A 23,146-nucleotide genomic window follows, 5' to 3' on the forward strand; every position below is an offset into this window, starting at 1 on the left:
AAAGGAAAAAGAAGTAAATTAGAATGCAACAAAAGCTGCCAGCCATTTGTCTGTGTAGGAAATGCACATCACCATTGTCTGAAATGCTAGCCAGGCCAATCTATCCCAAGACGCCTCCCTCTCAAGGATGGATTGAGAAGTCATGCCGGGCGGGTGGGGGGAGGTGGGGGGGAGGGGGGGTGGGGTGGGGGAGGGGGGGAGAGCCCTGTACTTGTGATGCCATGTGAATTGTAGCATGACAGTCCCATGGCGGCAGCAATAGGCCAGCTGCCCTTGAGTGGACCCACCACACCAGGGAAGGACAGGAAAAGGCGTATCCTTTTCTACATCAATCTAGAAACAAGGCAATTGCCCACTCACCTGAAAGCCAGGGAAGCCACCCATAGAGTGTGCAAGGGGGTTGGGGGACAAACCCTGAAGATTCTGCCAGCAGCTCATGGGGATGGGGACAAGTGGGAAGGCCGCTTCTAACAGAGCAACGGGGTGAACACACATCGGCAAGCTGTCATTTGCAGTGCATGGCCTTGGAAGCTCAGCACTTCCTGCTCTGCTCACCACAGCCCAGGGCTGTGTGGGGATCAAATTCATGGGTCTCACAGGTGCCAAAACATTTTTTCCCAAAGTCAGAAGCCGGGAGAAAAGCATTTTTCGTCTCACATGTACTACTGTCTTAGTGCACTGCTCTCCTTTTGTTCTTCTTACTCACTTGGTTGAAGGGAAAAGGCTGCTTTCAAAATGAGCACGAATAATACCAGATTAGAGGAACTTAACTTGTGCTTGACTTCAGCTGCATTCCGGTTACAGCTCGGAGGCCACAGCCCCTCTCCCCTCCCCCCCCCCCCCCAGCCATCTTCCTTCTTTGTCATGCTGGCAGGAAGACTGTTTATCAAATTTTGTGCTGCTGAGAGGCATGTGTGCATATACATGCATATGTACACATACATGTGTATACATGCGCGTGCGTGCGCACACACAAACACGTACAGGCTGGGCATGGTGGCTCAAACCTGTAGTTTCTGCATTCAGAGGTGGCTGAGGCGGAAAAGCTGCTGTGAGTTCTAAGGCAGCCTAGGTTACAGTGAGTTTCAGCTCAGCGCGGGCTGCACTGTGAGAACGTGCCTCAAGAAAAGAAGCAGGGCTGGAGGCTGGGGACTTGGTTCAGGGGTTAAGGGCACCTGTTGCTCTTGCAGAGGATCTGGGTTCTGGGAACAGAACCCACATGGCAGCTCATAATGGTCTGTAACTCCAGTTCCTGCCTGACATGCTCTTCTGGCCTCTGTGGGGACCAGGCATGCATGTAGTGCACATATATACATAGAGCCAAAAAATCATACACATAAAATAAAAAATAAATCTAAAAACAATAATAATTTAAAAAAGGAAACTGGCATGTAATATTGATGCGTTTGTTATGTGCCTAAGGCACTAGGATCCTGGGAAAGCTCTAGATTTAGGGTTTAGAAGTTTAGAAATAAGTCACATATTGAACAGCAAGTCTCCTGTTTATTGTTGTGCACAGTACAATCAATGCTGAGTGGACTAGTGATAACTGTACTAATCCAATAATCACAGTGTGTGAGGGACGCACACGTGTGCGACCCCCGGTGGCAGAGGACACACTGGGCAGGCTGTGTGCTACTGCTCCTAGCCATGGAGCAGGCCGCAGCGCAGCTGGGCTGGGGGTGAGGTGGGTGTGCACTGCTTCAGTCAGCATCCACGGCAAACAGCTGGATGTCCTGTGGGTTCCAGTACAGGCCCACGGCCGAGTTGTAGACCAGAGACCAGACGTAAGGGATGAAAAACTCCTCAGGCTGCTCTTCTTCCACATATTTGAATTTCAGTTCTGGAAATTTCTGCAACGAGAACAAGATGACTTTTTATGTACAAGCAAAAGCAGTGGTGTGTGTACAGCCAAGTCCTTTCCTAAGTAGTTACAGGCTGGGGAACCAGGCCTTTCACAAATTTTGACTGTCAAATGGCTGGTGCACTGGCTGGTTTTAAGTCAACCTGACACAAGCTAAAGTTATCAGAGAGGAAGGAAGCTCAACTAAGAAAACGCCTCTGTAAGATGAGGCTGTGGGCATTTTCCTAATGAGTGAGCGATGGGGAGGGCCCAGCCCATGGTGGCTGAGCAAGCCATGAGGAACAAGCCACTAAAAGGAGGCGGGGTCAGAGGAGGCAGACAGGTAAACATCCTTCCTCCTGTTCAGGGTCAAGACCTGGCTCTTCTTGAGAGATCCTGTCTTGAGGAGTGGGTCATTCTGGAGGAGAGACCCCTCCCTCAAACAGCCTCAACGTTCTTCTGACTGTGTAAAGTTTCCTGGGACATACAGACTTTGGGTGTGGACAAGTGCTTGTTTAAGTGGTTCTGTTAATCCATCTCTGAGATAAATTCTTTGCAATAAAGTGATCCTTACTTTATTTTATTTTATTTTAATTTTTTAGTTTCTGATACAGGGTTTCTCTGTGTAGCCTTGGCTATCCTGGACTGGCTTTACTTGCCTTTTTTTTTTTTTTTTTTAAAAAGAAAGTCCTGAGCAGTGAGCTGAAGGGGGAAGGGGGAGGTGTGGTCATGGCTAGGAAGCATCTGTCTCTCTTGTCCAGTGTCAGCCTTATCCTACTGGAGACACAGAGCCTGAGGTCCTCCCTCTCAGGGCTGTGGAAAGCTCTGCGCTCTCTAGGACTCATGGCCTTTTGAGCAATCAGCTTAGTGGCCTGAGGTAGCATCAGGACTTAGCTTCTAACTAATGTTGTTTCTGCCTGGGACAGAGGCAGGGTCTTCCTGAAGCCTGACGAGCAGCAGGGGTCTACTGAAAGCCTTTTAGCTTTCTCCCAGGCAAGGAGGGTCCATGTGGAAACCCCTGTTACAGGCGGGGTGGGGAGAGCAGGGACGAGCCAGGGTCCTAGGATGTAGGTGGAAGGCTGAAGGGGAGGCCCGGAGGAGGAGGAACAAGGCATCCACAAACAGCCACAGCCACAGGCATCTCCTGTGCTGCTGGCTGTGGCTGCATCCCAGAGTGCTAGGGGGTGGTCCTAACTCCAGGGTCAGTGACTGCACTGGGGAGGTAGCGCCATGTACTGAGCATGAAACATGTCCTCGCCGCACATACAGACAGAGAGTCCATCGTCACAAGGACAGAGAGTCCTTCTTTGTCCTGAGTCTTTTTTTTTTTTTTTGAGACAGGGTCTCTCTGTGTAGCCTTGGCTGTCCTAGCCTTGCTTGGTATACCAGGCTGGCCTTGAATTTACAGCGATCGCCTGCCTCTGCCTCCTGAGTGCTGGGATTAAAGGCGCGTGCCACCACCGCCCGGCTCTTTGCCCTGAATCTTATCACAGAGCACATTTGTTTATCTGAGTGTCTGCTGCTTGGTGCCAGGAGGCCTGTGTGGGCTGGGGGCCTAGGGGTGGAGCAGTTCCTGTTCTCACAGGAAGTACACTCTCATGGAAGGAGAACCAGAGTAGCAGTGGAGACAACAGTGAATACTTATAACCAAGGAGTGAGAAAGGGGATATGCTGCGGGGCCTGCCATGACGGCGTGGTCAGGCGGAGTGGACGGCCCTTGAGACAGCAGGTGTGAATCCCACGGCATGCTACCTTGTGGGTCTAGAAGGCAGCAGGAAGCATCAACGCTAATAAGTAGCGTCTGGATCCAAGAACACAGAGCTCCGTGGACTCTGGACTAAGGTCTTGGGAGTCTTGGAAGGGTCTGAAGAAGGTTGGGGCATTAAAAATAAAATGCCTGAAACAGTTGGCCCCATCCCTGAGACAGAGAGAGAGAGAGAGAGAGAGAGAGAGAGAGAGAGAGAGAGAGAGAGAGATATATGCACAGGCACACATTGTAGGAATTTTGAAGTAACAAGAATACAGCCTAAAAACACCCATGTGCCCGATCCCAAGGGTTCCAGAATGATCTAAGAGGGACTGAGCAGAACAGAGATTATTTTGCGGCTAGGGGAGTTCTGAGTTACATTTTGAAAAGCATATAGAGTGTTCTTACCGAGGAAGTGCTCTGGCCTTCCACGTCACTGCCACACACTGCAGGCAGCTAGTTCTACCTGCAGTAAAAGCAGCTCCTTACTGTTGGGCCCCAGAGTGTCATGTGAGTATGAATATGTGCCAACAATTACAGTGGTAATCTTTGTGGAAAATCAGCATCTGTAGCAACAGCGCACAGCTAGAAGCTAGCAGCACACTACAGTCTGCATGAGCTATTCAAGGATTGCTCCCCACACAGCCTTGGTCCAAACAGCACAATCCTCCGCTACTAGAAGTGGTTAGCTCAGCATTAGCTCTTGAAGAACCCAGCACACTGCTGCTCCCACAATGCTTTGCATTTAGTGTGGCAATGCAGCCATTACGCTTTTTTTTGTTGTTAGAATTAAAAATGACTCAAGGGCTGGGTGTGGTGGCACACACCTTTAATCCCAGCATTTAGGAGGTAGAGGCAGGGAGATCTCTGTGAGTTTTAAGGCCATCCAGGGCTACAAAGAGAGAGACCTTATCTCAAGAAACAAATAAAACAACAACAAAACCAAACTAACAAAAATGACTCAGGGGGGCTGGAGAGATGGCTCAGTGGTTAAGAGCACCACCTGCTCTCCCAAAGGTCCTGAGTTCAGATCCCAGCAACCACATGGTGGCTCACAACCATCTGTAATGTGATCTGATGCCCTCTTCTGGCCTACAATTGTACATGCAGGTAGAACACTGTATACATAATAAATCTTAAGAATAAGTAAATTTTAAAAAATGGCTCAGGGGTGTAAGGTCTCTTCTCTACACAGTGACACACTGGGGAGGTTTTCTGAGAAGGTCTTAGAAGGAGGCATGATGTGACCTTTGTGAGACCATTGCCTACGTCTAAGGAGGTTGGAACTGCTCCAACAGAACCCTCTTCTAGCTTAGCTGCAGAGAGCTAGCCAAGAGTTATTACTAAGCTAAGCTACTGGCTGTCACCAAGTGTGCCTACCCTCACAGCACTTTGGCATTTTTGTGACTGTCCTGATGGGGTGTGAGTCAAACTTAGTCCTGAAATCTGGAGGCTGTAGAAATGGAAAAAAGCACCCTGCAGTGCTGGGCGTGGTGGCACACGCCTTTAATCCCAGCACTCAGGAGGCAGAAGCAGGTGGATCAATGTGAGTTTGTGGCCAGTCTGGTCTAGAAAGTGAGTCCCAGACAGCCAGGGCTGCACAGAGAAACCCTGTCTTGAAAAACCAAAAAAGCAAGCACCCAGCACCCCTGGGTGGTCTATCACACCAATAGGTACAAACTGGAATCCATCTCACTCTCTTCAAAGGTACAAAGAGGGGACTGTCCCTTGCATCTAAGTAAACAACTTACGGAGAAAAGCCAAAGCTCCTACTGTGTTAACCGTCTCCCTGGCAGGGGGTATAGTGGCCGGTGCGCCCCGGGGGTTCATCACTATGAAAGCTCACTAGGACAAGCTGCCAACAGCAGATGTGGGTGATTTTACAATGAAGCTATTATTCGAGTTGAGCAATAGGTATTTCAATGGAAGTTCTCCATAATAACAGTAATTATCTCTAGCACTGGGGACGCAGAGGCAGGAGGACCTCTGTGAGTTCCAGGCCAGCCAGGACTTCAAAGTAAAAACCAATCAACCAATTACCTAGCTAACATAATTGATTATATTATCAGGCATATTAAAATGTTGTTATGTACTCATTTAATCTCTGAAGCAATAAGAAAAACTATTCAGAAGGTATCACTTAAATCCTCCCCTCAGCCGGGTGTAGTGGTATATCCCAGCAGTCGGGATGCAGAGGCAGGCAGACCTCTGTGAGTTCCAGGCCAGCCTGGTTTACAGAATTCGGTCAAGGACTGGCAGGGCTAAAACAGAGAAACCCTGTCTCAAAAAACCTAAACCAAACCAAAATCCTGCCCCGTCTCCTTCTTTCCCTGCTTCTCCTTTCTTCTCTAGATATTTCCCAAGGGCCTAACATGTAGTAAGCATAGGACCAAAGGTAAAGCTGTGGCAAAGGTGTGCCCAGACCCAGAGTTCACGAGGAAGAGCTCTGCCTTTATTAGTTGTGACTGTGGAAGTCTCGTCCCTTGCTCAGACTCACGCTGCTAGAATGCAGTTTGGCACTGTCCCCTGAGATTTTGCATTTAACTGTCCTAACCTCACAGCTGTACACACAGATGAGGTAAGCCATGTGATGACAGAGAGGGCATTGCAGAATGTCTAACACAGAGCAGGCAGCCAGTGAACACTCGCTGTTGCTACTGACAGGACAATGGTATTCAATGGCCAAATGCAGGAGACCAGAAATACTGCGATGGGGTTGCAAGTCCATTTCTCCTATGCTCCTCACCCAGATGGTACCTGTCTCTTGAAATCCTGCTTCCTGGCTCCCTGCACAAAAGCTAGGAAGAAGAGCTTAGACATGGCTCCAAACACCAGGCTCGTGGCCACAGATACTTCTAAGCAACAAAGCTATGTCACTCTTGAAAGGAGACAAAGAGTGGCCTCTATTCTTATCGCAGAAGCTGGCCAATGGGAAGGGAGAGTGGCCCTGAGGCAGGTTTACAGTTACAGTAATGTGGCAGGGGGCCATTTCTACTATGTATGTAAGTGGGGGCCGTGACAAAAGTACTCATAAGATTCTGTGGCACCTTCAGAACATCCAAGATGGAGCTGCGGTTGTGGAGCAAGTCCTCTGAGAGGCATGGGACCTGGCAGGTGGGGCTGAACCAAGGGAGGACCCTGGGATTTTTGCTTGGAGCCTGCAGGAACAGCCCAATAAAGTGCTTGGGTGATGTGACATTGAATGAACACACACACACACACACACACACACACACACACACACACACACACACACACACACACCCTTTTACCAAGAGCACCCTACTGAAAAAACATGTGGTAGGCCCAGGCCACGGGTTTACTGCCTTCTTGGCCCTCACTGGAGCATTGGGCTGATCCTGTTTTTAACCATTTCACACGTAACCACACCACAGAAAAGCAGGAACCTTCCAATCATCTGGCATATTAGTGACACTTATTTGCTGACCTGAATGAACAAAGGAGTTCATGACCAGACAACAGGTCTTTTTGTTTGTTTGTTTGTTTGTTTCCAAGACAGCATTTCTCTGTGTAGCCATGGCTGTCCTAGACTTGCTTTGTAGACTAGGTCGGCCTTGAACTCACAGTGATCCACCTGCCTCTGCCTCCCGAGTGCTGGGATTAAAGGCGTGTGCCACCACGCCAAGCTCTATGTCAGGTCTTACAGAAGCTGCTGTACAGACAGAGAAGTGAAGCTTGGCCAGGGTGAGTAACCTGCCAAAGGGGCCACAGCCAGCAGACTGGACTCTTTCACTGCAGCCTCTCCAACCAAGGACCAGGGTGTCTGTCCTCTGAACACCAACAGCTAGGGTAGGATGAGGTTTTCATGCCTTCCAAGAAATGTTCTTCAGTGGATTCACTCAACCTGGGTGCCTTCACTGTGACACATAGGTCACTTACATGGTTCACAAAGGACTGGTGTACAAATAGCACAAACAGAGACCTGTTTTCCAGACTGGTGACATGAGGTGAAGGAAGCACAAGGTAAAGCCTCTTCTGCTAGAATGAGTTATCTGTAAGCCTAGCTGACCAAGGACCTGAAAGAGCAGATGATGAGCATAAATGGTTTGAGGTGCAAGATGCTCTCCAGCCAAGCCGAGGCCTGTGTCCACAGCTGGAGAAGCTGGACCTGCACTGCATTGACCGTGCCTCCCACGCCAACCTGCCTGTGTGGCTAGCTATAGAGACTTGAACAATTTAAGACCATGTGCTTCTCTGAGATGCCTTAGACTGTCAAGAGCCAAGGAAGAGAGAGGGGGGTTTTTATTTAGAGCTAAAGACACAGGATACGTTTTGTAAGGATGCAGTCCAAGAAATGTCATGGCTGGAAGTCATATCACCAACAACCCAGAAAGAGGCACCCTTCCCTGTACACTCCTTTGCAAGCCTATGAAGACCAACAGTGCCATCCTGTGTGGCTGAGGGACATCCACCTTCCTCACTCAGGAATGTCTCCATCCCTGGCTCCCTGACAGGTGCTACTTGGCATCCGGAGTCCAGCTGTGGGCCAGTGGACACTGAGGTCAGCTCAGTGCTTCCCTTTCTCCTCCTATACTCTGGCTCTCCTCAGGACCCCCTGTGGCTCTTGCCAGTGACTTTTGGGTTACTGTGTCCTGAAGACCACTGGTGTTCCGGGAAGGGAGAGGTGCTGGAGAGGGACAAGGGGGCTCCCAGACAGGCCTGGCCAGCACAGGCAGCAGCTGGCTGTATGAGCCCAGGTGGCTCCGGTTGGAGGCCTGGCTTTCACACTTCTCTCTCCACGATTCCTGGCCTGTAGCTTAGTCCCCAAATGAGAGAAAACCCATCTCTGAAGCTTGAAGCTTGGTCTTTGTCCAAAGCCACTTAAAACAATCCTGTTGTTTTGAGTTTTGGAGCCAGAGGTAAAGCTAGACTCTCAAGTGACGCTGGAACTTTTTTTTTTTTTAAATCAGCTCCAGTGAAACCAACATACCACAGTGGGACATGCGGATGCTCAGCTCAGCGACAAAGCATAAGTCTGATGTGGCAGAGAGACCTGGCTGTACCAAGCACAGCCAGAGCCTACAGCCTGTCTGCTGTCAGTCATGTGACCGGAGAGAACCCACAGGAAGTCGGCAAGCAGATGTAGGTACAACTGTAATAATTTTATTACCACAGAAGTTCAGTTAGATTTCCAGTTTCCACCTAAAGTCTATACAGATAGCATCAGACATCCAGCAGGCACCTGGCATGGGGCCAGGAAGCTAATGCAATTTACAATCAAACGGCTACACAGCACGCTGAAAAAAGTTTTCTGCACACAGTGAGTGGGGTAGACAAGTAGAGGGTGGCCACTGGGCCCGAGGCAGCCAAAACTGACTGGCAGCTGTGGTGGCCTGGGCCTGACCAGCAAGCTGCTGTCCACAGTGCTGGCGTGGGCTGTGCAGCCTGTTTAGACAGTGGGAAGGTGGCCCCATGAGCCTGCCATACGACAGCAAAAAACAAAAACAAAACAAAAACAACCCTGCTCCCTGTGAGGTCCATGGCTGTATTACAGAATGTGGGGGCTGTAGAGCCTCCTGCCACCCCGCAACCTGAGACCATTAGGGCGCACCTTCCACCTTTCCTCCTCCTCCTGTCACTGAACAACACCTCCACCTGAGTACTGCGTGTGGAGCTGCAGAGGAAAGAGGATTGGTGCTCTGTGAAGACCCGGGTGGGCGACAGCAGGAGTGACAGGGGCCAGCGGAACATGATGAGACAGGAAGAGGAGGTCCCTGAGGACTCTGGCTGGTCCTGCCTGATACTGGCACAGAAGGGTTAGATTGGGCAGGTGGGAGCAACAGTGAACTGACAAATCTGGAAGCTCGGGAGCCATCAATTCATCTAGTTATTGGCTGAGCAAAACGGAAGGACAGAATGAGCTGCAAATGTGTCAAGATGCGGCCACCAGCAGAAAGAGGACAAGCACTGAGCAAACACCATGCAGCGCTGGGTGCTATGGGCAAAGTGCTTCTAGCTCTCACAACGCCATGCCTCCTAGCCCTTCCTAAATAGTGCCACCAACTAGCGACCAGGTATTCAAACACGTGAGCCTATGGGGCTCATTCCCATTCAAACCACCACCGCCAACACACACACACACACACACAAAGCTGAAACTATGAAGGCCATAGTTGGGTGGCTCAGAAGGTCACAATCCACCACACATCACTGGATACTCAGGAGCCCACCTGGAGCTCTCTGGGAAGTAAGCTACCACCAGGAGACTTGCTAGCAGGCACAATCCTCAAAGCTCAGGCCACGTGGAGCTCAGAAACAGCTTCAGAACTTCTGAGTGTCTATGACTCTTAGAAAGATTAAAATATATAAAGCTGATACTCCCCACACTGACCAGCATATCAGTGTTTTTAAAAATATTGATTTCATTTTTAGAAATGCATTTATTATACTTTTTTTGTTTTTAAATATAATTTATTTATTTATTGTATATAAGTGCTTTATCTGCAGACGAGGGCATCGGATCACATTATAGATGGTTGTGAGCCACCATGTAGTTGCTGGGACTTGAGCTCAGGACCGCTGAGCAGGCGGCACTCTTAACCACTGAGCCATCTCTCCAGCTCCTGTTTTTTGTTTTTGTTTTTGTTTTTTTTCGAGACAGGGTCTCTCTGTGTAGCCTTGGCTGTCCTGGACTCGATTTGTAGACCAGGCTGGCCTCCAACTCTCAGCGATCCACCTGCCTCTGCCTTCCGAGTGCTGGGATTATAGGCATGAGCCACCACACCCGGCTTTGTTTTTTGTTTTTTAAGACAGGGTTTCTCTTGTAGTCTTGGATATCCTGGACTTGCTTTGTAGACCAGGCTGGCCTCAAACTCACAAAGATCCACCTGCCTCTGTCTCCTGAGTGCTGGGATTAAAGGTGTGCACTACCACACCTGGCACTAACTTTTAATATTACATAAAATAATGGGTCCTAAGGGAATGAGCCACATGCTTAGATAACTTACAGGAAGTGCGTGCAATCTGACTAGAACAGCAGCTGCCTCCATGTACAGCAGATGTGCCCTCCAGTACCCAAGAGCCTACCCAGGGGCTCAGTGAGCAAATAACGAACACAGGAGTGTAACTTACTTGTGAACAAATCTGAGAGCCATACATGATAAAACCTTTGGGGCTGGAGAAACTGCTCGGTGGCTCAGAGCACTGACTGCTCTTGCAGGGGCCCAGGTTTGGGTCCTACCATCAGCTTGCCTGCTCATAATCATCTGCAAGTCCAGTTCTAAGGGATCCGCTGTCTTCAGGCCTCCACGGGCACCAGGCATGCAAGTGGTGCACAGACAGACAGGCAGGCAAAATACCCAATGACACAAAATAAAGTAACTTGTAAAGATTTAAAAAAGGAAGTGTGGAAAGGGTCCTGAACACGGGGTGAATTAGTGGGGCAGTGGCCCACAGTTATCTGGGACCAGATGAGCCTTATGCAGCCACGGCACCAAGGAGAAAGGAGCTGTGCTGTTTGGAACTCCGGAAGGTTAGTGTGTGTAACCGGGAAGGCACTGCCATCAGACAGTGGGCCACAGCATGGGTGGGTAACGTTGCATTTCACATGGCTCTCACTATGGGAAAGGAAGAGAAGCCTTTTACAAACGCACTGGCCATGGGGATTGGGGCTAGCATGAAGCACAGTATGTAAAATGAGAAATCCCATTTTCAGTGAGTTCTTTATCTTGGACGCATGGTCAGGTTGCAGTGTGGGTAAAAGACGATATGTGGCCTCGAGTGTACACCTGAGCTGCTTACCTGCAATCGTGTCTTACACTTATTTTCCAGACTAATTTGTGGAGTGAAGAGACAGAAGCAGGTTCTGTATCATATTTAGATAAATTCACGAGAAGTAAGGATCTTTGCCATATTTGAGATGTGTACATGTGAAACGGTGTGCCCGAGGGTGATGGGACAAGGACAAATAGAAGACTCAGCAGCACCCTCCCTCCCGCCTGGACCGTGGGGCAGTCTGGACTGTGCCATCAGGTGGGATGCCACCCTTTGCCACGTATATAGCACAGGTATTTGGAAAGGGAATTCCAGCTAAGACCATCTGAGATAACACAGTGCTGGACTTTCTTAGGAGTTGGCTTCTCTGAATGTTCTTTGGACTTAAGTTTTAAGCAAATTTGATGGTCTCTAAGCTCCCAAAGGAGCTGTTTCCAAGTCCTGTCTTGGTTATTATTGCTTAGCAAGACGGAAAAGCCAGGCGCTGCCAGCATCCTTGGTGCCCATCTCAGCAGGGGACTCTCCTCTGCTGACAGGAGTCTTCATGGCTGCGACGCCAGAAGCCAGTGATGCTGCCTTCAACACCCAGGAAGAAGATCACACTGCAAGCCCACTTTTGGGTGTGTGTAAGCTGTGGACGGAACCTAGACCCCAGAGAGTCTGATGATTGCTCAGAGATCACATGGGCCTCACTATAGGAAAGCAAGCTCTGTCACGACTCACAACTCAGAAAAGCAGGCTTCTGAGAGGTCTCACTCTGTAGATTGGTCTGAAACTCAGTGTAGCCTTGAATTTGCGGCAATCCTCCTGTTTTAGTCTCCCAAGTACAGGGATTACATGTATGAGCCACATAATTCCAAAGCCACAATTCTGACATGTTATGGCTCTAAGGAGGGGACACTGCCTTTGCATTCCAAGGATCTTCGTGACCTGAGGGAGAACCACTTAGGCTGAACCCGACCCGTGCCTTCCCTGCCCGGTGACACTTCAAGATAAGTCATCAACAAACCCAAAGCACATCATGTCAAAGCCATCAGAACTAACAAATCACAGAAGTCGGTGTTGTGCACCATTGACTGAGCTGGCCCTACGACGTGGACATCGAAGTTGGGTAGATATAAGATTCCCTCTGGGGTTTCCCTAACACCCTGGCAAGTCTCAGCCATCTATCTCTTCAGCTGTCACTCAAAGAATCTAGAAACATCCAAAGTTCTTTACCCCAGCACTGCCAAGAACAACCTAAGAGGCTGTTGGCGTTGTCACAGGGTCCATACTGCCCTCTTTGCCTTCAAAACAAAGTTGAGACAGGATTATAAACAAGGGCAGGAGGAGCCATCACACATCAGATATGATCCAGACACCACACAGATGCCACCAAGGAAAGTACCTGCAGAAGCCCAGAGACAGCAGAAGTAGCAGTGTCTGTAAGCTGAAACAAAGACAGGACGTCTGCCTATAAAGCCTGTTCCTTCCCTCTCACAATCCTGCTTTCCCATTCACAATCCTGCGTTATCCTCTCCAGGGTCAAAAGGCAGAGCCAGGTGTGACTAACCTTTTGACATAGTGACATGCTGTTGTCAAACTGGAGAGCCACAGATTGAGTTTTTTTTTCCCCCTGAGACAGGGTCTCTTTGTGTTAGCCTTGGCTGTCCTGGACTCGCTTTATAGACCAGGCTGGCCTTGAACTCACAGTGATTCGCTTGCCTCTGCCTCCTGACACAGACTGAGTTTTTAAAAGAGCTGACCATGCTTATGTGCTGGATTTTGTGTTGGGCTGCATTCACAGGTATAGGTGGGCTTGAGGCATGATCCCTCTGAGGACTAACAGCGTAAAAACTGGTCATCATATCCAAGCCCAGGACTTTGAACTGGCCTCAGAGACATAACTGTTTGGGTATAGATCCATAAAATCTCTAAATTGTTAACAAAGGAAATTAAGTATTTTTACATCTTACATTTTTATGGATGAGAATACGACAGATGGAAAAATATGTTTTAGGTGGCAAAGTAGCGACACTCAGCTGGCATATGATGCCAGAGAAGAGGCAGCCACATGCTGTGAGGAGGGCTGTAAGTGGGCCCAGCCTCCCACTGACTGCTCAAACTGGCCATAGGGTAACACAGGGGAGCGCGCATAGTCTGTGGCAGAGCTGTAGAATGGTAGCCGGGAAGAACCAGGCGAGGAGCTGGAGACTGGTGTTTATACGTGGCGGCTCTGGAGCACAAGGATATGGACTCAGGGCAGGGGCTTGCGAGACACCACGCTATGCCATTCACAGTCTGAAAGCCGAAGCCGCGCCAGGCATAACACTAACATCTGCTTTGTTTCACGCCCCTAGCTAAGGTAGATTGGAAGTGGCAAAAGACAGGTATTTGGCACTGAATGCTCTCCATAGCAACTGTCGGCTTTACCAATTATTTGGAGTTAAAACAAATACAGTGAAGAAGCACAGACTTCTATGATGACCCACACCTCTGTAATGTCAGCTGTGGATGGTGGAGCAATCAGGCCATGTTGAGTTTTCTAGCAGGCTGATGGTAACAAAGTCAGACCCGTACCCCCACCCCCCACCCCCCACCCCCGATGGTCACCTCATCTGTAAACTACTGTGGCTGCCGAGGCCTGCTCTAAGCAGTGGGGAGAACGAGGCTGAAGCCTGGCCAGCACACTGGAGTGGTTTCTGTAGACATGCTGTCCTGAGTAAGCACATCCCTTGGCCTGTCTTGCTCCATGATGCTATGATAGGCCACAAGCGCCCATGCTCTGCCTGCAAGGACCAGCAACTGGAAAGCAGGGCGCCCTCCCCTTGTCTTGTGCTCCACCACCTGCAGGCAGAGCAGTGAGGCACAGCGCCACCTGCAGGCAGAGCAGCAGTGGAGGAAGCCCAAGCAGGCTTCAGTTGCTCTAAATTCACATCTGTCAATAAAGGCGGATGCATTGCTTATCTCTTTCTGTTTTTAGGGAACAACCATGGATAATTCAATTGCTTGTACACTGCAAGCATGAAAATTAAACAGAACTGGAATTTACCTTGAAAATAATCACAAAACATCTTAAAGGAGCTTTCAAAAAGGAAACTGAATTTAAACAATTAACTTACTGTATTTTACAAACAGGATCCAGGAACCAAACTATAAAAGATTTTTTGAGAACAAGGAATGCAGAACAGTATTATACACTTTATAATAATAATAAAAAAAATCAAGATTCTGTTCTGTTAAAAAAAAAACCTAAAAAGCTAATCAAACCCAGTCAAATACTTAGCTCCAAACAAAAACCAAAAACCCAGGCAGTAAGAATGGAGAAGCAGTGGGCTCAGCAGTGAGGTACACTGGCAGGAGCAGAGGCCTTGAAATCCCTGCCTTCTTTTCAAAAGACTCAGATTAAAGAAAAGGATCTGGGCTGATCTGGGATCTGGGAGCAGAGCAGTTTGCCCTGTGGATACATCTACAAGGCCTCGGAGTCTGCAGAGCACGTGCGCTTTCTCCGAGACAGAAGTCAGGCGGTCTCTCCTGCAGGCCAGGGGCTGAATGCCTGTGTCCAACCCCCATTCAAAGGGTGAACTGAAGGGTGATGGTATTTGAAAGTAGGGTCCTTGGGGGTTGATCAGGTTATGGATCTGGATATCAGGATATGATGAGGGATCATAAGTGGGATTAGTGACGTAGTAAAAGGCAGCCCAGAGAGCTAGTGACCTCCTTCCACAGCTAGGAGGGTGAGGGAGAACCAGGCATCAAACTCTCAGGCCTTCATCTTGGATTTCCAGCTTCCAGAGCTGGGAGAAATCTAGGTGTTGACTATAAGCTACCTGGTTACCAGGATATTTTTAGTAGCTTGAATAAACAAGACAGAAAGGTAACCTATCGACCCTTCTTTCTTTTTGTTAATTATGCCTACTGATTATATATATATGTACCTATGTATGTGGGTATGTATGTATATATATGTGTGTGTGTATGTATGTATGTATGTATGTATGTATGTGTGTGTGTGTATGTGTGTTTCTTTGTCATCTGGCTGATAGGTGTGTCTTATGATTATACTGGGATCCTAATCAAATGGTCAGCCCTTGGTTGCTCTGCTGGCTGCCCTGGTGGTCAGAGCTCAGTGGCTGTAAAAGGTGAGGGTGCAGACACACTGCACTTTGCTGCTCTGTGGGGGAGGGGTATACAACTGATGGCTTACTCAGAGTGACAGTAGGCCCAACAGCCCGACTGGGACAAGTACCTGCATTCACAAGGGTAGAGGACAGTTCAGTGGCCTGTGTGGGCACTGCTAGCTCCAGCGATTAATTCACGACAACTCGTGTTTCATCTACCTCAACTTCTTTCTTTTGAATTGTTTTGGTGCTAATTCTAGGCATAAATTTTGTCCTAGAATTATCAAACAGGTAAGAACAAATTAAATTACAGGGTGGCCCTTTGTACTATAAAATCATTTACTAAAACTATGAAACATAGCCTTTTTGGTTGTGGCGGGGGCAGCAGAGGCGGCGCACACTTTTAATCCCAGCACTCAGGAGGCAGAGGTGGGCACATCTCTGTCTACAGAGTGAGTTTCAGTATAGTCAGGGCTACACAGAGAAACCTCTGGGATTGCAGCATTTTCTTGGAGAGCTAAGATAAATGCAAATGGGAGAGATCACTAAAGCACTCTCTAATGTGACCTAATGTGACAAGTCATCTGCTGGGTGTCACATAACAAGAGCCAACTCTGGTCCTGGTGCATTTGAGGGTCTCTGCAGGGGTAGCGTGTGACTTTTCAGCTTTCCTTGCACCAGCCTCTTCATCGAGGAAGTCCCCAGGTCTTCTGAGTCCTTTATGTTCATGCCTGCCTCTGTGCCATCTGCAGAGATTCTGAGAGAGTCCTGAGGAAGAGGCCATTAGGGAGGTTCTGTGGGCAGAGAATTATTCTGAAGCCTATCCAACTAAGAACAGGTTCAGAGCTCCCCACAAAGGGTGATGAGGAATTGTGACCAAAAGGCCTCACCATGAAATGTAACGGCAGCGTGAGAGCCCTTGACAGACCGCCAGGATGGACTGACAGAGCCTCTGAAGCGGGCGTGGATAACCTGGGTGCGCTCAGGAGACAGCCACCACAATCCTTCCAAGCCAAGGCACGAGTCAGGCGTGCTAGTACAAGGCTGTAATCCCAGCCCTGGGAGGCAGAGGCAGGAGGCTCAGGAGTCAAGGCCAGCCCCATACGTCACAGCAGGTCTGAGGCTAGTCTAGGCTCTATGAGATCCTGAAATAAACAAACCAACAATCAAACAACAACAAAGACAAGGCAGCGGTGACGAGGCCTCAGGGAAGCCAGGGCAGTGGGAGGGTGAGCAAGCTTTGGGAAGGAGGTGGCAAACAAGTGTGCTGTGTGAATAAGAGGCAGGGACAGGGCATACAGAGGGGAAGGAAGGGCCAGGCAGGCAGATGACACGGGGCTAGAGGCCAGTGGCTCCAGCTGTGTGCAGTGTGGGGAGGGTAAGAAGAGGTGGCCCAAGCCTAGTGCACATTCAGTGCCAGTCTTGACTGGACTGTGGCTGGGAGCCTTGAGGAAGAAAATGGTCCACAGGGCTTGGAGGTGGAACAGTTCCGCAGAGGAAGAGCAACACGGGTTGAGTGTGAGGGTCCAGACGACTGCGGGAAAGGCCTGGCCTCAGGAGACACCAGAGGGAACCAGGAAGGGTGAGGAGCAAGGAGAGTAGGCAGGGAGAGGGAGGTGTGGCAGGCAGGCAGGCCGCAGAGGCCAACAGCCAAGGTCAGGAGCTGATCTTTGTAACTTGTTTCTCATCAAGAACAAAGAAGACAGAGAATTCCATCTCCTTGGGGTTGGTTCTGATAACGTGTCCTTATCTCTTGGCCTAGTCTCTGCAACCACCCCTGGGAAAGGGTCCTGTACAGCTGACTTCATGGGGCCTGATGAGGCACCGGGGACCCATGGCCTTGGAGCAAGCTGTCTGAAGAGTTGTCAAACCATAATTCTCACCATTTTCAAGCATGAGAAAAGAGGGTCCGAGAGAAAGTCAACTCTTTACTTTTTTTTTTTTTTTTAAATAGGGTTTCTTGGTTCTGCACTTTAATCTCAGTTCATCAGCTCTGTAAACATCAGAATCAGTAACAATGGCTTAGGAACAAAGACAGACTCCTCGTCACTGAAGATGACCTTTCTGCATGTTTATCCAGCTCCCACTCAAGACCCACAGAGTAACACCTACATCAGTCCCCAGACCTTGACCTGGAACTCTGGGGCCCACACAGGTCAGGTGAGGAGACCAGTGCACTCGTGTCCTCACAGGTCTCAGGAGACATAGATGCCTCAAGACAAAAGAAAAGACCAAAAAAAGACAAAAGCCGGGTGTGGTGGTGCATGTCTTTAACCCCAGCACTTGGGAGGCAGAGGCAGGCAGATCGTCTACAAAGCAAGTCCAGGACAACAAACCAAACCAACCAACCAACCAAACAAACAAAAAACCAACTTATTTTGGGGACAAGAGGCATAACGCAGTAGGACTAAGGCTTGACTTTAGCCCTGGGCCAAGCCTGTTCCCAGTGCACAGCACAGCAGCTGCTCCAATGACTGCATGACTTGGGAAGGAAATAGGAGCCTGTGGCGCAGACGGGTGAGGGGCTCTGGCTCAGAAAGCTTGGCTCTACTTCTAGACATAGCAGCTAAGAGACAGCGGTGGCGTTAGGATGAGCCTGGGAAGCCATTTAGACAGAGAAAGAAGGCAGCCGTTTCCCACTCAGGGGCTGCCTGCATGCACCTGCATGGCCACTGCTACCAATGGCTGTGCTCTTACCTTCCTCCTTCTGCCGGGGCCTAGCGAGAGTCAGTGGAGGCCTGATGACGGGGACTTACTCCAAAGTCTCCCATCATCAGGACAAAGACAAGAATAAGAGAACAAGCACGCATTCAGCACATTACATGTGTGTGAGCACTTACACACACACACACACACACACACACACACACACACACACACACACACACACACACACACAATTGATCACACATACACTTTTCCAAGGAACTTCAGCTGAAGGCTCTGGGCTCTGTCCCTGCCTACACCGACACAGGCTGTGAAGTGGCAGGCCAGGTGAGGAGGACGCACAGGGCATTTCTTATCCATGTCTGAAAGATCCTCAATTGCTGCAAAACTGGGCTAGGAAGTTGTATTCTTTTTTTGGGGGGGGGGGACAGAGTCTCTCTGTTATGTAGCTCTGGTTGTTCTGGAACTTGCTATGTAGATCAGGCTGGCCTTAAACCTGCAGAGATCTACCTGAGTCTACTTTCTGGGTGCTGGGATTAAAGGCCTGTGCTACCACACCCAGCACCAGCACTTTATAGAAAGGAAACACTAAGTAGCCACTCTCAAGGATGAGGTTTTAAATTATTTTACTTCTTATGAATCAAAATCATAATTTATAAGCCTATATCGACTCACACAAATTATATAAAATTTAATCAGAACAACACACCTATAAAAAGTAGTATCCTGTAAAGATTCTAGATTGGAAACACACATTTCTGATTTCAAGCAGAATGTGACTGAGACACAGCTGTTTGCCTAGCATGGTCCAGACCTGGGTTCAATGCCCAGCGTTAGAAAGGGAGGAAGAAGAAAGGATGCTTTACAAAGCCATCCATGAGAAGTGGGACCCTGAGACTTCAGTTACCCAGAACGGTCCCTTCACCCTCACCTTTCACCACCAGCCCCTCAAAGTCACAACTTTGAAAGAAAACATCTTTGTGATAAACATGCAGACCTCTGTAGCCGATGCGTAGTTCTGAAAACACCCACTCTAGGGAAGGTTTCCACAGCATGGGTCTGTGTCCTCACAAGGTCATCGGTAGAAAATGTCACATCACTTTCTGAGGGGTACTCTAAATTTTCAGCTGTGAGCTATTTGATTAAAACCAACTTGAAAATAAAGGCAGCTAACTTGAGAGGGCAGAGTGCACAATCTGCAGCAGGCGGGCACTATGCACTGCTACAAGTCACCATGGCCTTCAGACTTCTGCAACTGTACCTGAACAGGCCCAGAGTGCAACCAAGATGGCAGCTTACCTCACTTCAACACTGCTCTGCAATCCAGAGCCTTTGCTGCAGAAGTAGTTAATTTTTTTTTTTTTTTGGGTTTTTGAGATGGGGTTTCTCTGTGTAACAACTATGTCTGGCTGTTCTGAACTCTCTTTGTAGACCAGGCTGGCCTCGAACTCACAGAGATCAGCCTGCCTCTGCCTCCCCAGTGCTGGGATTAAAGGCATGCACCACCACCGCCCGACTTGTACTTCTTTTCTTATCCTTAGTCCTGGCCCTGCATCAAGCTCTTTATGAGCACTGTTAAGGTTTACCTTGTTGCTACCATCCTTGTGTTTTGACAAATGACTTCCTTTACTTTAATTAAGACTATAGCTGGGTGTGGTGGTGCATGCCTTTAATCCCAGCACTCCACGCAGAGGCAGGCGAATCTCTGAGTTCAAGGCCAGCCTGGTTTATGAAGTGAGTCCAGGACAGCCAAGGCTAACACAGAGAAACCCTGTCTTGGAAAACAAACAAACAAACAAACAAACAACAACAACAAACAAAGACTATATATACCTGCCGATCCCATTAGAGTGAAGAAAAGAAACATACAGTGTATACCTACTGTATACAGGGCTCCATGCTGGGTGTTAGGGATATCAGAAGGCAAATGACAGGCCTCTATTAGGACACAGGGACATGCAGATTAGCAGTCTTAGCAGAGGTAAGCAGCAAACCCTTGGTCTCTGGACTAAGGTATACTTATATGCTCACGAAAACGTGAATAAACTGTAAACTATTATAAATCAGGTGTATTTTAAAGTAAGCATGTTAATCTTGCTATGATTCTTTGCAAAATAAAACAGCAAGAAAATTCACCAACAGTGAGAGTCACTTAGCAACTGATGTGTTTTGGAAGGTCAGAGCCGGCCAGACCAGTGCAGTATGGGAAGGTGAGGGTGAGGTGTAGATACCTCAGATGGAGGGCCAGCTTTTATTGATCCTCACGAAGATCACAGGGCCAAGACAGATAAAGGCCAGTGGAAGCTGCAGCCAAACTTGGGAACGGGAGGAGGCTGAGTGTAACCCCGCCATCACAGCGGCAGAACTGATCCTTGAGTGGACAGTTAGGAAGTAGCTTGCAGTTAAGGAGGAAGCATAACAAATAAAAAGCGGCCGGTAGTTAAACATTAACACACACACACACACACACACACACACACACACACACACACACACACACGGGCAGCTGCAGCTCTACAGATACACGTGGTGCTAGAATACAGAGCATCTAGGACTGCACCTCAGAGTGCAGTCCCTCTGAGACCCAGGCAGAGCAGAGGAGCTACCTCCACAGGCCACCCAGCACGCTGACACCAGCTTCCTGGGAAGATATTCTGCCAGTCAGAGAGGGTGTAGGCCAGAGAAAGACTCTGAATGGATGGACGGACATCATGAATGTCAATCATCAGAGCCTGTGTGCCATCTCTCTGTGTGAGACCAGCAAGGGGCAGACCATTAGTAATAAGCGGAGGCAGCTTTTGGAGGCAGCTATGGGAAGAAATTTTGACTGAGAAGCGTCATGTGCCTCCGAGCACTCACAGCGATCCGCCTGCCTCTGCGTCCCGAGCGCTGGGATTAAAGGCATGCGCCACCAAGCCCGGCTAGAGTTGCTTCTTTGAAACAGTCACAAGATCTAACATCATTTTCCCCCCAGTCTGTGCAGCTGGAGGTGAGAGATGTTAAGCTAAACCAAAACAACCAAAATTATGTGAACATGCGTGTACTTAGCTGCTTTGTTAGATTTAAAAGTCCCACAGAGTTTTCACATACTGACAAGAATGGACATTGAAACCGAGGAAATGGGCAATCCAGCTTCCTCTCTAGGAGGGATCACGTACATCCTAAACTGTCTCTGGGACTCCACATGCTCACCACTACAGACTTCACATCTGCTGGGACTTGAGAAGTCTTTTCATTAAATATGCACATGAGAGACTCTTAAAAACACCGAAGCACGGAGAAAGCAATGAAGACAAGCTTTCAATCAAAATCCTGGTAAGAGAATGTACAGTGAGGAAGCAAGGTCAGAACAAGCACAATAAATTGGTTACGATCTTCAAAGTCAGACAGCCCAGCTCAGGGTTCTTTAAGCCACACTAGTGAAATATTTATCTGTCTGCATGGGGCGCCGTGCAGTTCACATGAGGCAACTAAGTCTTGGCAGAGTTATTAACATGCTCATGAAAATGCGAGTAAACTGTAAACTACTATAAATGAAATCATATTTTAAAGTAAGCATGCTAATCTTGCTATGATTCTTTCCAAAATAAAACAGCAAGCACATTCACCAACAAGGGAAGTCACTCAGCGCGTGATCTGTCTTGGAAGGTCAGAGCAGGGCCTCAAGCCACCTCTAGGGTTAGGCACTTCCCTTGCTGCCCTGAACAAGGGGCTTTACATTTCTCAAGAGAGCACCAGGTCCTGGGACTGCCCCCACTTTTCTTCAGGGTCATGACCTCTGCAGACTTGTAAAAGTTCTTAAGAGACATGGAAAAGCTGCAGTCAGATGTGTTGTTTTCTGTCCCTTTCCTGGCTAATGAGGACAAGTGGCCCTTAATTTTCACTGCTGTTGACATACTAACTTGTAGCAGTTCTTTTAAGTTGTGGCTTCTAATCTATTATGGACTTGGGAACCAGATGGCTAAGCTTGTTAAAACCATGTATTAGTTGAGGAGTGCCAGGCTTCAGTGAGAGGCTCATGGCCTCTGTTCTGTTAGAAGCTATGGCCCTAGCTCCTGCCTTTGTTCTAGAAAAGTGAGGCTGACAGGCAAGAGGCTCCAGGGCATGCTGCATGCTGGGGACAGGGGTTCCTCAAGTGCATCAGGAGGTGAGGGAGGCAACAGGGAGAAATGATGGGGGTGGTGGTGAGGGGTGCACAGCTCGTCCAGACCACACAACTACAGTAGCCCCCATGGCCACTTTCCCCCTCAGCATCCTCATGCCTCCATCTTCTCTGTCTATGGTGGTGGTTTTGGTTTGTATTTCACCCAACCAAGGTAGCCCGTGGCACCCCGCGCATGGCAGCTTCCTTCCGGCGCCCCTGCAGGAGGCCTCTTGCCATTTAAGTCCCTTAATTAGGAGAAGATTCCGTCTCCGTGAAAAAAGAAGCAGTTGGAGGCGAGCTGTTTCTCTGAATGCTCCTTTAGAAACTGGACTTTCCTGAGCAGAGGGTCCTTTAAGACATACTGTTAGCAGAGTGCTGAGCAGGCAGCAGTTGCTCAAGCAATACTAGCTAAACAAATAAATGAAAGGCGAGAAAATCCCTATTGCAAATAGAAGCTTTTGTAAAAGGAGGAACATTAGCCGCTGGATGTTGGAGATGTTTATTCAAGAACTCAGAGGTCTGAGAAGGACCCTGTGAATACTATAAGTAAACGGGATGGTGGGGAGCCTGGATCTGTGCTCAGTGCTCGCATCTGAAAAATCACGAGTGTAATGGGTTTGGGTTCTCTCTCCAACAAGGACTGCTAACACAGTCTACGTGGGGAGATGCAGAGAACATGTATAAAGGACTAAAACCCTTGCTGAGTTCTCACCCGTCGATTGCACAGGAGAGGGCTGGGGTACAGACCATCCACCATGACGGGAAAGCAGTTAGTACCTGTGGGCTATTATTTTGCACACCTGTACCATGAGGAATGCCAACCACACACATTTGCTAAGACTGACATTTCTACTTCACATGCTGCTGTAAGAAACGAGGAAAGGACATATTCATTGAACATTTCCATTAGT

At 48.7% G+C, this 23,146-nt stretch overlaps 1 protein-coding gene across 3 annotated transcripts in view; it reads right to left on the reverse strand.

Annotated features, from left to right (window-relative positions):
- Positions 1-1,483: 1,483 nt before the first annotated feature.
- The window catches only part of DYM (dymeclin), a 272,781-nt gene continuing 251,118 nt past the window's right edge, over positions 1,484-23,146 (reverse strand). For all 3 annotated transcript variants that reach the window (XM_084781008.1, XM_084781006.1, XM_084781007.1), the window contains one exon: positions 1,484-1,853. In XM_084781008.1, coding sequence (XP_084637134.1) covers positions 1,704-1,853 — 150 coding nt within the window. In that variant the 3' untranslated portion in view covers positions 1,484-1,703. The remainder of the gene's footprint in view (positions 1,854-23,146) is intronic.

The sequence above is a fragment of the Acomys minous genome, assembly GCF_964271855.1.
Source record: "Acomys minous genome assembly, chromosome: 4".
NCBI lineage: Eukaryota > Metazoa > Chordata > Mammalia > Rodentia > Muridae > Acomys > Acomys minous.